General features: G+C 36.0%; 1 protein-coding gene across 1 annotated transcript in view; it reads right to left on the bottom strand.

Moving 5' to 3' along the window:
• The window catches only part of KHDRBS2 (KH RNA binding domain containing, signal transduction associated 2), a gene marked incomplete at both ends in the record, with an annotated part of 694,748 nt that overhangs the window by 14,867 nt on the left and 666,137 nt on the right, over nt 1-13,744 (bottom strand). Inside the window, one exon of the mRNA XM_082664427.1 lies at nt 10,400-10,458. Within this exon, the coding sequence (XP_082520553.1) occupies nt 10,400-10,458 (59 nt within the window). The remainder of the gene's footprint in view (nt 1-10,399; nt 10,459-13,744) is intronic.

Below are 13,744 nucleotides of genomic sequence, written 5' to 3'. Positions count from 1 at the left end.
CTTTCCCATGTTAGGTACATTTTCAGCTATTGTCTCTTCAAGTAATTTCTCAGGACCTTTCTCTCTCTTTTTTCCTTCTGGGACCCCTATAATGTGAATATTGGTATGTTTATTGTTGTCCCAGAGGTCTCTTAGACTGTCTTCATTTCTTTTCATTCTTTCTCCTTTATTCTGTTCCATGGCAGTGATTTTCACCATTCTGTCTTCCTAGTCACTTAACCGTTCTTCTGCCTAAGTTATACTGCTATTGATTCCTTCTAGTGTGTTTTTCATTTCAGTTATTGTATTGCTTATCTCTGTTTGTCTGTTCTTTAGTTCTTCTTGGTCACATTTCTTGCATCTTCTTGATCCTGCCTCCATTCCTTTTCTGAGATCCTGGATCATCTTCACTATCATCATTCTGAAATCTTTTTCTGGAAATTTGCCTATCTCCTCTTCACTTAGTTGTTTTTCTGGGGTTTTATCTTGTTCCTCCATCTGGAACACATTTCTCTGCCATTTCATTTTTTCTTTCTCTGATTGTGGTTTCCATTCTGCTGGCTGCAGGATTTTATTTCTTCTTGCTTCTATTGTCTGCCCTTTGGTGGATGAGGCTATTAAGAGGCTTGTGTAAGCTTCCTGATAGGAGGAACTTGGGGGTGGGTAAAATTGGGTCTTGTCCCTCTGGCGGCAAGGCCCTGCTCAGTAAAACTTTAATCCACTTGTCTGCTCATGGATGGGGCTGTTTTCCCTCCATGATAGTTTTTTGGCCTGAGGCAATCCAGCACTGGAGCATGCAGGCTGTTTGGTGAGGTTAATGGTGATCTCCAGGAGGGCTCACACAGATGAGTACTTCCCAGAACTGTTGCTGCCAGTGTCTTTGTCCCCGCAGTGAGCCACAGCCATCCCCCCACCTCTGCAGGAGACCTCCCAACACTAGCAGGTAGGTCTGGCCCAGTGTCTTATGGGGTCACTGCTTTCTTCCCCTGCGTCCTGGTGCACACAAGACTTTGTGTGTGCCCTCCAAGAGTGGAGTTTCTGTTTCCCCCAGTCCTGTGAAAGTCTTGAAATCAAACCCCACTGGCTTTCAAAGCCAGATTCTCTGGGGACTCCTCCTCCTGTTGCTGGACCCCCAGGCTGGGAAGACTGATGTGGGGCTCAGAACTTTCACTCTTGTGGGATAACTTCTGTGGTATATTTGTTTTCTAGTTTGTGGGTTGCCCAACCAGTGGGTATGGGATTTGATCTTATCGTGGTTGTGCCCCTCCTACCATCTTGTTGTGGCTTCTTATTTATCTTTGGATGTAGGGTGTCTTTTTTTGGTAGGTTCCAGCATTGTTTTTGACAATGGTTGTTCAGCAGTTAGTTGTGATTTTGGTGTTTTTGTAAGAAGAGGGTGAGCTCACATCCTTCTACTCCACCATCTTGAGCTAATCAGCTGGTGCTGATTTTAAACTGTCTAGTCTGTTTAACTCCTACCCTGCACATTTTACATATTATCATATTTAATAATAACTTGATTCTATGTGTACTATTGTATTTCTAATTATCACCCCTTGATTATCATCCCCTACAAATTGCATATGTAGCTTGAAATTTTAACTTATATTTTATTCTTGACTCTGCTGTACAATATCTTGCTGCTGTAGACAAATAAAGAAGTTCTCAATATTTTAAATTAAGTTTGTAATGTTTTTCTTTCTTTGGAGTTAAGATCCCATCTAAATTAAAAGGAAATAAATAACCCAGTTAGAAAGATTTCCAAAAAAACAATGGTGAATGATAATTGGACACAATGTAGAAGCTTCTCTGACATGAGCCAAAAACAATACTTCAATTATTGTTGAATAAAATTCTGAACCGATCAAAACCTGCAGAATTTGGTCATAAACTTTTTCTTTTGAAATGCACATAAGGACTTTATGAGAAATAATGGAAGGAAGAATAAGAATGATGATAAAAAATAATATTTTATGATCCTCTTCTTAAAGAAGTCCAATAACGTCTTTAATTCAGTGAAGACAGTGGGCTTGGTGGCATACCTTTGTAGACAGAGACTGAACCTGTAGTTTCTGGATTTCCTTACACATTCCACCCCCCACCCTCACTCACAACATCTGTCATTTCTATACATGATAATAGAAATGAGCCCAGATTGTATTCTCAGACCAACTACAAGTTTGGGGAGTTAAAAATACAAATCAGACTTTAAACTCAGCAGAATGCTACCCTCACTGCTTGACCAGCTCTGGCTCCCTCTGATTTTGCCCCACAAGCCTCTGCCTGCTTTCTCAGATTGGTGCCCTCATCTCAACACCTGTGTGAAAACAATTTTGGCCACCTTTGTCCCTGGTTACCACAAGGTAACCTTTAAACTCTGGAATTTCCTAGAGTAAGTGGAGTGTCTTGGTTATGCATGGTGGACCCCTCTGACCACACCTGACCTGATAGTTTATGCTAACAAGATGACTCAGGCTGGGGGGTGGTCATGCCAGAAAGATCAACTATGAGATTAGAGGGTTTGGGCCTTTACCATGTGATACCAGTCCACCCTGGGGAGGATACGAGGCTGGAGATAAGATGATCTAATCCATCATGCCTATATAATAAAACAATGATAAAAAACTCTGGGCACTGAGATTTACATAAGCTTCCCTGGTTGGCAATACTTTTCATTGCTACACATCAATGTTGCCAGGAGGATAACACTGCCTTGAAGGTTTTGAAAGCTTCACATTTGGGATCCTTCCAGACCTTGCCCTATGTGTCTCTCCCTTTGCTGATTTTGCTATCTATCCTATTGCTATAATAAAGTTAACTGTAAGTATATCACTTTCCTTAGTTTTATGAGTTATTCTGGCAAATTATCAAACCTAAGGAGGTAGTGGGAACCTCCAAATTTGTAGCCAGCTGGTCAGAAGTAAGGGTGACCTGGGGTAACCCAAACTTGTGTCTGTGTGTAAAGTGAGGACACTTTTATGGAGAACTGTGCCCTTAACTGGTGAAGTTTGGCCTGCCTCTGGGCACCCACTCTAGTCTCTTTGTTTGCTCTTCCTGGTCTTCTCAGCAACGTGAATCTTAGCTCTTTGCCCGTGACTGGACCTATCCCTGCTGGAACTTCCAAATGCTGAAAGCCTCCTGGGTGTCTGTCAGTCCCCTGAGACTGAAGGGGTTGCCCCTGAAATCTTCTTCGACAATGACCAGACACCAGAGAGATTGACCTACTTTTTTTTTTTCTTCTTCTTGGCATGTCTTACAACTGAGCTAAATGTTTGATAAGGTACCAGTATGGTTAAGTAATTTGTTCAATACAAAAAGACATCAGTTATTAGTCATCAATAATTAAAATTACATTTTCAACAAATGGCATAGTTTTTCAGCAATTCATATATATCAGTTCCCATTGAGTCATTCAATAAATTATGACATATTTGATAAATGAAGTGTAACACACTTATTTTAGAACAATGTATCTTAGTCTTTTTTATAAATCCATGCCCTCTTTTAATAAACATAAAATCTCCCTAAACTCTGGAAATTCTATGAAGACACACTAAGGTGGCATAGCTCCTGTATATATATCTTCCTAGTTGGTGTATTTCCATGTTGGCAAGAAAATGTTCTCCCAGCTTTTAATTTTATACTCTGTACTTTGTGTTTTTTAAAAATATTCTTTTTGTACATTCGAAACACAAATCTATATCATATAGAATATATTTTTTTGTACGTGATCAGTTCATTTCAAGATTCTGACAATAAATCACTCAACTTTTGCCTCCCATTCAGTTAAAATGATTGTATTATTAACTCAGCAGAAAGTTAAGTAATGAAAGAACTTTCCTATGACTTGTTTTATTGGCTCCTCAAGAGAGTTGTTAAATGCATGTGGATTATAATTTTTTGTGGACTTTCGATTAGGTGAATTTTAGACAAAATCAAATTTGAGATTTAACTGTTTAAACACACTTGTTCAAAAAGGCACTGTTTGTTCAAAAAAAGGCTAAATTTTATTTTCCATTATTTAAACATAGTTTTTTTTTAATGAATTTAAAATGCCTGGTTCTATAACACAATGTTTACTTATAAAATCCCCACTGTTCTAAAAGTAGACTGTACATAACTTGTGTGTTGCCTTCAAGGATGCAGATGGCTGGCACAGTTTTGACCTTTCATATTAAGACTGTAGGCCGCTTATCAGCATGCTCCCATGTATCCATCTAAAACTTATTCTCAACCTGAGCGTCCAGGAAGACCACCCAGGAACTTTTAACTGATGCCTAGTTCTCATCTTCAAAGATTATGATAGAGCTGAATTGGGATGGTAATTGGACACTAGTATTTTTTAAAATTCACCAGGTGATTCGAAAATGTATAATTAAGGTTAAGAATCTCTGATCTAGGGACTTCCCTGGTGGCGCAGTGGTTGAGAGTCTGCCTGCCGATGCAGGGGACAAGGGTTTTTGCCCCGGTCAGGGAAGATCCCACATGTCGCGGAGCGGCTGGGCCCATGAGCCATGGCCACTGAGCCTGTGCGTCCGGAGCCTGTGCTCCGCAGCAGGAGGTAGGCCACAGCAGTGAGAGGCCTGCGGTAAAAAAAAATCTCTGATCTAAAATACTGAAATGCAGGTTCCAGTATTATCTAAAATTGTTGAACTCAGGAGTGCATGATTTAAAATACAATTGAAACCACTGTTAAGTATATCTAACTTCAAATGAGCAATGCAAGCAGTGAAGTGGTGGTGCCATGCTCATTTTGGCTGTTTCTTGCTGAAGCAATATAATCTGAATTTATTATCAAAACTAGCTGGATTAGATATCCATTTCATTGCAACCTCTGAAATAGTAAAGAGCAGAAAATTAGCTTCTCCTTAAAGTAAGTTTACAACTGGCTATTAAAATACTTCAGAAGCACAATTTCTTTAGTTCTTCTTTCATTAAAAATAAAGTTTAGGGCTTCCCTGGTGGCGCAGTGGTTGAGAGTCCGCCTGCCGATGCAGGGGACACGGGTTCGTGCCCTGGTCTGCGAAGATCCCACATGCCGTGGAGCGGCTGGGCCCATGAGCCATGGCCATTGAGCCTGAGCATCTGGAGCCTGTGCTCCGCAATGGGAGAGGCCACAACAATGAGAGGCCCTCGTACCGCAAATAAATAAATAAAGTTTAAAAATCTATATTAAAAGCTAAATTGAATACATTACTGTGATTTTTTTCTCAATATTTCTCAATAACAACTTTGATATTAATCCTATGATAAATACTTTGTATACACTACTATTAAAATTGACTGATAAATTCTTGCCCATATTAAGAAAACCCATCTCCATTTGTAAAATCAATTTCCTCAAATTTCTATTTCTGTTTACTATTGCAAATGAACTGTGTTTGCTCTTGAATAACATGGTAGCATGATTGCCAGGTAGCTTCATTTTCCTTTGCTGTTTTCACAGCTTAATCAAAGCAGGGCTTATTTTCACATGGGGATAATAATCATTCCAGCTCCTCATCACAAAATGAACGCATTTGTGTTCTGCAATCAACTTGAAGTGAGGCACTGAAATGCCCTAGAATAGGGTACAAAAATTCTTTTTGATTTCATTCATTTCAAGACAGTGTATTAATATTACCCTCCTTGATTCCACACACGTGTCATCTAAAATGTCACTACAGAATAGACCTATAATTAGCTCTTCAGTTCATACATTAGATACATTTTAATAAACAGCTCTCTTCTCTGACAATAGAATATTACTGTCCATTCTTAGCTATCAATCTCAGATTAGAGGGTGTTTCTTATTTGAAGTATTGATAAGACAAGCTGATCTGTGCACTGTACTTAAAATGCACACTTATTGAATTATGAGCTATTCGGACTTATCCAAAACATTTATAATGCCTCTGATAAGGTAGGAAATATTTTAAAACTGCAAAAACTGATTTGGGATTTCTGTAAGTCAAATATTCATGTTCCAAAAAGTTTAAGTTATCAGAAATTTAATACTTAAATATTAATTTAATAATAATTTAACATTAATGAAATGTTTAATAATCATTAATACAATAAATAATATAAGTAAATTATTATATATTATATTTTATATATGAAGTAAATATAATTGTATCATATTTTCATACTATTTATTTAAAATACTTAATATTTAAAATTTTATATTTACATCATTGTAAGAAAATAGTTTAATATTCGATATTAAATTTTACAAAAATAACTTGAATAATTTAATTGCAATGAAGCCCAAAGGGATACATGATATTCACAGAAGTCAGCGTATTTGTTACTTCACCATGAATTATGGGCCCAAAAGAGACAAATACAATTTCAATCTGGTGATACATGAAACATGATGTATAAAGATTCAGATTGAAGTGTCACACTGAATGACTGGATTTTTACTTCTACTGGTTTATTTCAAACTATTTTTGAAGGAATCCTGAATGAGAGATTCCATCCATAAGTCTTTCGAATGCAGGACACCGTTATTCTGGAGAGCATTCCCTGTTCCTCTCCCACAGCTCTTTCCTGAAGCCTGAGCAGCAAAGGAGGTTCTGGGGCAGCTGACTGTGAGTCTCCTCACATACTATCTAAGTCTGGGTGTTCCCAGGAAACTGAGAATTAGAGCTGTTTGTTTTATAAAAATACAGATCTGTATCCATGGCACAACCAAAATGTAACAGAGAGGAATTAGTAATTCAAAATATAAGTGAATAAGCAGAGATACAAGATTTACAATTTGGAGTAAATGTTATTAATTTAAAAGATTGTGCACAGTTCATTAAAGAAAAGCTATAAATGGATACTTGTTAACATGTGAGGTATGGAAAATTAGCAAAAAACATCAATCTCTAATTGACATGAGTGGGTCCTCAAATCACTGCTCCACGTGCATATTTAAATGTTATCATCTGCCCATTTGGACGTGACAGGCTGAGCAACCTATGGAGCAAGAATCCTGAAATTAAAGTACCCTTTACATAATCACCTAATACCAAAATCTGAGGGCATATAATGCATATTAATTTAATTAGGCTTTATGATGCTGAGCTCTATTTCTCATTATTTGACCTTTTTCTATTTTCTGTATAGAATATGGGAACATGGACACTCCCCAAATTTAAATATCATGACTATACAGATTTAAATATCCATATCCATATTTAAATATCATGACTATATGGATTGACATGCAAGCAGTTTCTTATTTTCTGTTGCTATAAAAGGAGTGTCCCTTTTCAAATCTACATATTTATGGTTAATTATAATGGCACATATGAAAATATATTAAATTCTGCATTTTGTCAAGGTATTATCCTAATGATTAAGAACTGAATAAAAAACTTTTATGGTGGAAAAATCTTATAGGAATTTTTATAAAGCAGTCTATATCTTTTTAAATAAGATGTGTATCATGATGGATTTAAAACTTGGTAAAATATGTAACAAACAGTAAAGAATGAGTAAATATAGGAGTGTAATTTAAATTTCCTTTTTTTAACCTAAAATTTCTATAGCGTATTATTTTTAGAGTAAGAAAAAAAGACTTATTTTTAGATTAATCATACCTATGTATCTACTTAGATTTCTTAACACCTGTGGCAAAAAAAAAAATTTCTAAAAATATATAATTACTTTCACATGTGCATCATTTAAAACAGTCACTTTTGTTCAGAGTTCCTGACTGCATTCTGTGGTCCAGTGTAGCAGAGATGAGTCACAGTGAGCAGAGAGGATTATGGGGTAATGGAAGGGGCCCTGGGCTGCTGGTGGAAGGGGCCCTGACTTGTGAGCAGCCTCCTTGCTGAACTCCACTGTTTCCTATGAGCTGCACCATGAAAAAATGTTGCAATGTGTTGGTTAGATTTCTTTGCCTCTGTCCCTGGAATGTCCCTCCTGACTCCAACTAAATAAGTAAATAAATTCTGTCCTGAAAAATTACCCTTCTGATGTGAAAATCAAGAGGCACTTTCCAAATCAGAATGCATAGAGGGCTGATATATCAACATTTACAAGCAAAGAGTGAAACCATCTTGAATGTGAAGTGTATTCTTGAATTAATGCTTGCTCAATGATGCCAGAAAATGGCCACAGATCCTGGTGGCCAAAGAAAAAGTTAAGACCCTAAAGTGAAGTCTACTTGTAGGCATAAATGTGTCTAATCTTTCAACATTAAGAATATGGCCAATTTGGCTGAAATTTTAGGTAGTAAAAGTTATTACTTAAAATTTCCTGCCTAATATAATTCTTACTCTGTCCAGACAGTAAAACCACTATCCACATTTTCTTCATTACTTTATTGAAAAGATTTACCAACTGCTTTCTGTGTGCAGAGAATTGCTTGTTGGTAAATTTTAATTTAACCCAGAATAAAAGCTACTGCTTATGAGCAGGAGTAGCTTATAAAGTGATAGAGGCTGTTTGTCTCTAGACTTGGCAGCAGCAGAAGAGCTCAACACCCAGGAAAGCCCACAATAGGTAACAGAGGTGAGCCCAGCTCTCCTTATGATGGCTCCTGCACCTCCATTAGAAGGTCTGAGAAGTAATAGTTTGTATTCACACATTTTTCCCTATTGCCTTAATTACATGGCATTAACATTTTAAATGTAAATAATTGAGAAATAGATTGCCTACATGGGAAAAGAATCTAAAAAAACCCAAAGAGTGGATATATGTATAACTGATTCACTTTGTTGTACACCTGAAACTAATACAACATTGTAAATCAACTATACTCCAATAAAATTTTTTTTAAAAAAACAAGAAAGAATAAAGAAATATGACAACTAAATGCAATGTAGTACTCTTGATTGAACCGTGGGACATAAAGAAAATATTGATGGAAAAAGTAGTAAAATCTAAATAAACTCTGGAGTTTATTTAAAAAAATAAAAAAAGAAATATACCCTATTACCAACTATGCAGTCAGATATCATCAAATTCATCCCTGCCATTGATTTCAGTGCATGCAATTCTGTAGAGTAAAGCTCATAGGGGATTTCCCTCAAATTTATGTGCCATGTGTAAAAAACAATGACTGTATTTTGCAAATAAAAATTCCATTTTAAAAAGTGATTTATAAATAAAAATATATCTTCTCATTAGAATGTAAGCTTTAAGTGATTGTTCACTGCAGTATCTCCAGGATTGAGAACAATGACTTACATGTGTTAGCCATTACACAAATATCTGTTACATGAGTAATGTTCTCTGACCTTCTACCAAATCACATGGTTTATAGTCTGGCACAATTTTTATATGTAGGAATATGTTTCTCAACAGTAGACAGCAGGAACCAGGGAGGGACAATATCTATCATGTACACCATCATATTCCTGGAGACTGACAATATCTTTGTGCACAAAAGACAAATGTGCATTTTTACTATAAAATGGAGATAAAATACTTCAAATTTCAATATATTATAAAGAAAAAAATAAGAAAATATACGTAGGTACTCAGCTTATGGATAGCAGTGATTGTGATGGTGGCTTATTTTTATGCTCCTACTTCTGAGTTGACCTCATGAGAGTTACCAGAGAAGTGAGTTGATTTGGTACCTGTGGTTCCAAGTAGGGTGCACTACTTTTTCTCTGATGTCTGGCCCTTCCCTTCCCTGTCCTGATGGAGCACTACACCATCATGTGGAGACCTGAACACAGGAAATGTTCATCATCTCCTTTACTGCTCCTCATAAAGAGGAACAGAGTGGTCTTGGTATTATTTTAATAAAAATCCAGGACTTGGGAACATTTAAATGAATGTTATTTTTCAAGGCAGTCAACTGGTGATGCTGCACATATATTTTCAGGAACGAGAAACTACACTTCTAGAGTGATGTACTATATTGATATATCATAGGCACTCAATAAATCTTACTGAATTGTTAACTTTAAGTGGTTTTTAAATTAAACAATGTAATTTTGAAATTAATTTTATAGACTGATATTTTTATTGACTATTAATTCTTATGAGTCAATCATTATTTAGCACTTTCAGGAACTACACATGCTATAAAAATAACTTAAGAGTTACAATTTCTGCCCTTCAAAGTTTTTAAATCTTTTAACTGTATGATCATTGTGATAGCAGAAAGACAGCATTGCTGTCATATCAATGAGTCAGACAATGGACACAGTGAAACGTCTAAGAAAGACACTACTCTTAACGTTCACTGTTGCTGTTGAAAGTTTTCTATGATTGTGATTAATTGCTTTTGAAATTTTGATCAAAATGGATCAGTCCAAGTTTCTGGCCCTGGCTCTCTACATCAAACCTCACCCTGGAATTACATAAATCAATGTAGTCTAGACTTCTGTAAAAACTGGGGGAGAGAAAGATAGAAGTAATTTCTGAGTTGTCAGTGACTGATGGATGTTTTGATTTCACAGTTTTAGTAAAGTAAAGGTCTTACCGTAGCTGTCATAGGCATCCTCACTTACTCCATGACCATAGTCATAGTACTCAGGCACACTGCAATAGATTTAGACAGCGATCAATGTTACTGTATTCAGGAGGAGTCAACCCAAAACTTATATGGAATTTGAATGCAAAATGTGTGCTAAGGTAATATTCCAAGAATCTCTAGGCATAAATCACATATTTGAACATAAATAATAATAGAATAATATTGAATAATAGAATTCAAAGAAGAATATTCAGTAAGAAAAATACAGGTAATTGACAAAGAGTGCTATGATTTTCTCACCCCACCTCAGTACTTTATCTCTATCCTCCAATTATATAAATCAAATTTCCTCTAAAGCACAAGTATGATACTTCAAGAGGAGAGTTATAAAAGGTCTATTTCCAAGAAAAGTGCTACATAAGATGACAATCTGGTCAATTGTGTGTGGGTTTTAATGCAATTACCTTAAGAAATATACATCAATTTCATCTTCACTTCCAAACACTGAAATTATATTTATACTCCCTTCCAACTCTTCCACAGTATGTCCCTAGGCTTCTCAAATACATAAGCTATTTCTTCTCACTTAATATCTTGCTAGATGCTTAGCCTAATGTTACCAAGTCATAATTTTAAAAAACACTATACAAAGAGTGGAAATTATTTTAATTTAGCTTAGTATTTGGATAATTAATGCATATTTTAATTTTATTTAGGGATCTACAAATATTTGTGATAAACTGTATTTTTCACTCAAATAAGCTCATTCATTTAAAGTTCTCTACCTCATCTATACAATGGAATATTACTCAGCCATAAAAAGAAGTGAAATTGAGTTATTTGTAGTGAGGTAGGTGGACCTAGAGTCTGTATACAGAGTGAATGAAGTAAGTCAGAAAGAGAAAAACAAATACCGTATGCTAATACATATGGAATCTAAATACCGTATGTTAATCTAAATACCGTATGCTAATACATATGGAATCTAAAAAAAAAAATGGTTTTGATGAACCTAGGGGCAGGATAGAAATAAAGACTCAGACCTAGAGAATGGACTTGAGGACATGGAGAGGGGAAATGGTAAGCTGGCATGAAGTGAGAGAGTAGTACTGACATATATACACTACCAAATGTAAAATAGATAGGTAGTGGGAAGCAGCTGCATCACATGAAGAGATCAGTTTGGTGCTTTGTGACCACCTAGAGGGGTGGGATAAGGAGGGTGGGAGGGAGATGCAAGAGGGAGGGGATATGGGGATATATGTATATATTTAGCTGATTCACTTTGTTGTACAACAGAAACTAACACAACATTGTAAAGCAATTATACTCCAATAAAGATGTTAAAAAAACAAAGGAGATGACTCCAATGGAATAAAAAGAAAATGTTCAAATTCTTTTACAAAGTAATTAAAACAATGAATCAAAACCTGACAAAAGTGCAAAAAAGAAATGGATAGTTCAAATCAGAATCTGATCATATTATTGAATTCACTGGACTATCTGAAAATAAGATGAAAAGATGATTAGTTAAATTTCTTTTTTTTTTTTGCGATACGCGGGCCTCTCACTGTTGTGGCCTCTTCTGTTGTGGAGCACAGGCTCCGGACGCGCAGGCTCAGCAGCCATGGCTCACGGGTCCAGTCGCTCCGCGGCATGTGGGATCTTCCCGGACCGGGGCCCGAATCCGTGTCCCTTGCATGGGCAAGTGGACTCTCAACCACTGCGCCACCAGGGAAGCCCCTGTTTAGTTAAAATTTACATCCATTCTTCTTTTCTTTTATTTTTTTCTGGATTTAATGAGGTATAATTGACAAATAAAAAATTTTCTAAATGTAAGTTTTACATCATGATGTTTTGATTATATATATGTTGTGAGATGATTACCAAAATTAAGTTAATTAACATAGAAAAATAAAGTTCTCTGCCTGAACCTTAATTTATAAGCTTATATATTTATACATATATATTTACATATATAATTTGTATATATAAATTTATAAATTATATCAAGATATACTAATTCCTCTAAGTATATAAAAGTGTGGCAAGAAAATGGCTTAATATCAAATTGCATAAGGGCTGAGGATGGGTGATAGATGCCAAAGAGTTAGGTTGGAAGGAAGAAAGAAAGGCCTAAAATTATTTGGTTGTTATTATCCTTCAAGGCAATCCCATATGTCTCATTATATTAAATACTTGAGATTTCATTGATAGTAAGGAAAGAGAAGCAAAAAATAAAATAAAAGTCTGTATATTAGAGATGAAAAGAGAGATGGACAGAAGTTTGACCATTTTTATCTTTCTGGGAGGCAATTGATAATGCACTAATTCAATTTCAGTGTAATGTAGCTGGGATAAAAAAAGATAACCTGGGCTTCATTGCCCAGGATAATTATATAGAAATTCTCTAAGAAAAATATGGTAGTAAGTTTTTCTCTCCATCTTTCTAAGACTTGAGATTTCAGAAGTCTAAAGTCATTGGCTGGTGGCTGGATGTTTATCTTAATAGAAAAGATGCAACCCAATTGAGAACCCTCACATATGTATAGCCAAGTCCTGAAGTTTTTTCACTGATTTCCGGGATGATCAAGAATTGGCAGTCATGAGAATGTGATTAACAAGCAGCATTCCCGTGTATCAGGATGAAGAGAAAATGAGGACACTGAGAGCAGCTTTTCCCTGCCTTCCTCACAATCAGTAAATTTCTCATGAGTAAGCCTGATTATGTTTCCCAAAGTGTGTTGTATGAACACCAGTAGCAAAAAACACTATCTAGTAGCATTACTATGTTTCTAAATGGATTTCAACTTTGATTTCAATTGATGAAGCTGAGAGGGAAAAAGAACAGTAGTGAGAGAGACCATGACAGGGAAGCTGTTATTGTCTACCATAAATGATACATACACACCAAGAGGGAATTTTAAATTTCAAAACTCTAAAAGGGGAAAATGAAACATACAAGACATTTGTAAAATAATGGATAATGCAAAATAATGGATAACAATCTTAATGGACTCTTCCAGAGTCCATACCTTTGCTTATCCAAATATTACTTCGCATTTCTCCCAGAAGAAAATATTTTATGTGGACAAATGGCCACACAGTGAGTGAAATATACTCCTCAGCCATGCTTGCAGCTAGCTGTGCCCTTGTGGCTGTGTCAGGAAACACGGGATGTGCACAGAAGTGAGGGTATCAACCTTGAGTTCATTTCCAAATGAAGAACAAGCTCCTCATCTTGGACTTGTTCACAGTCACCTCCTCAGATGGTAAAATGCACTCAAAGTGATGATCTAGTATCTACCATGCAAATACAGATAATGCTAGAAAGTCCTGCACTGTAGCATG

Source organism: Grampus griseus, assembly GCF_964374135.1.
Source record: "Grampus griseus genome assembly, chromosome: 10".
Taxonomy (NCBI): Eukaryota; Metazoa; Chordata; class Mammalia; order Artiodactyla; family Delphinidae; genus Grampus; species Grampus griseus.
Note: the sequence above shows the minus strand (reverse complement) of the source record. Positions and strands in the feature narration are given on the sequence as shown.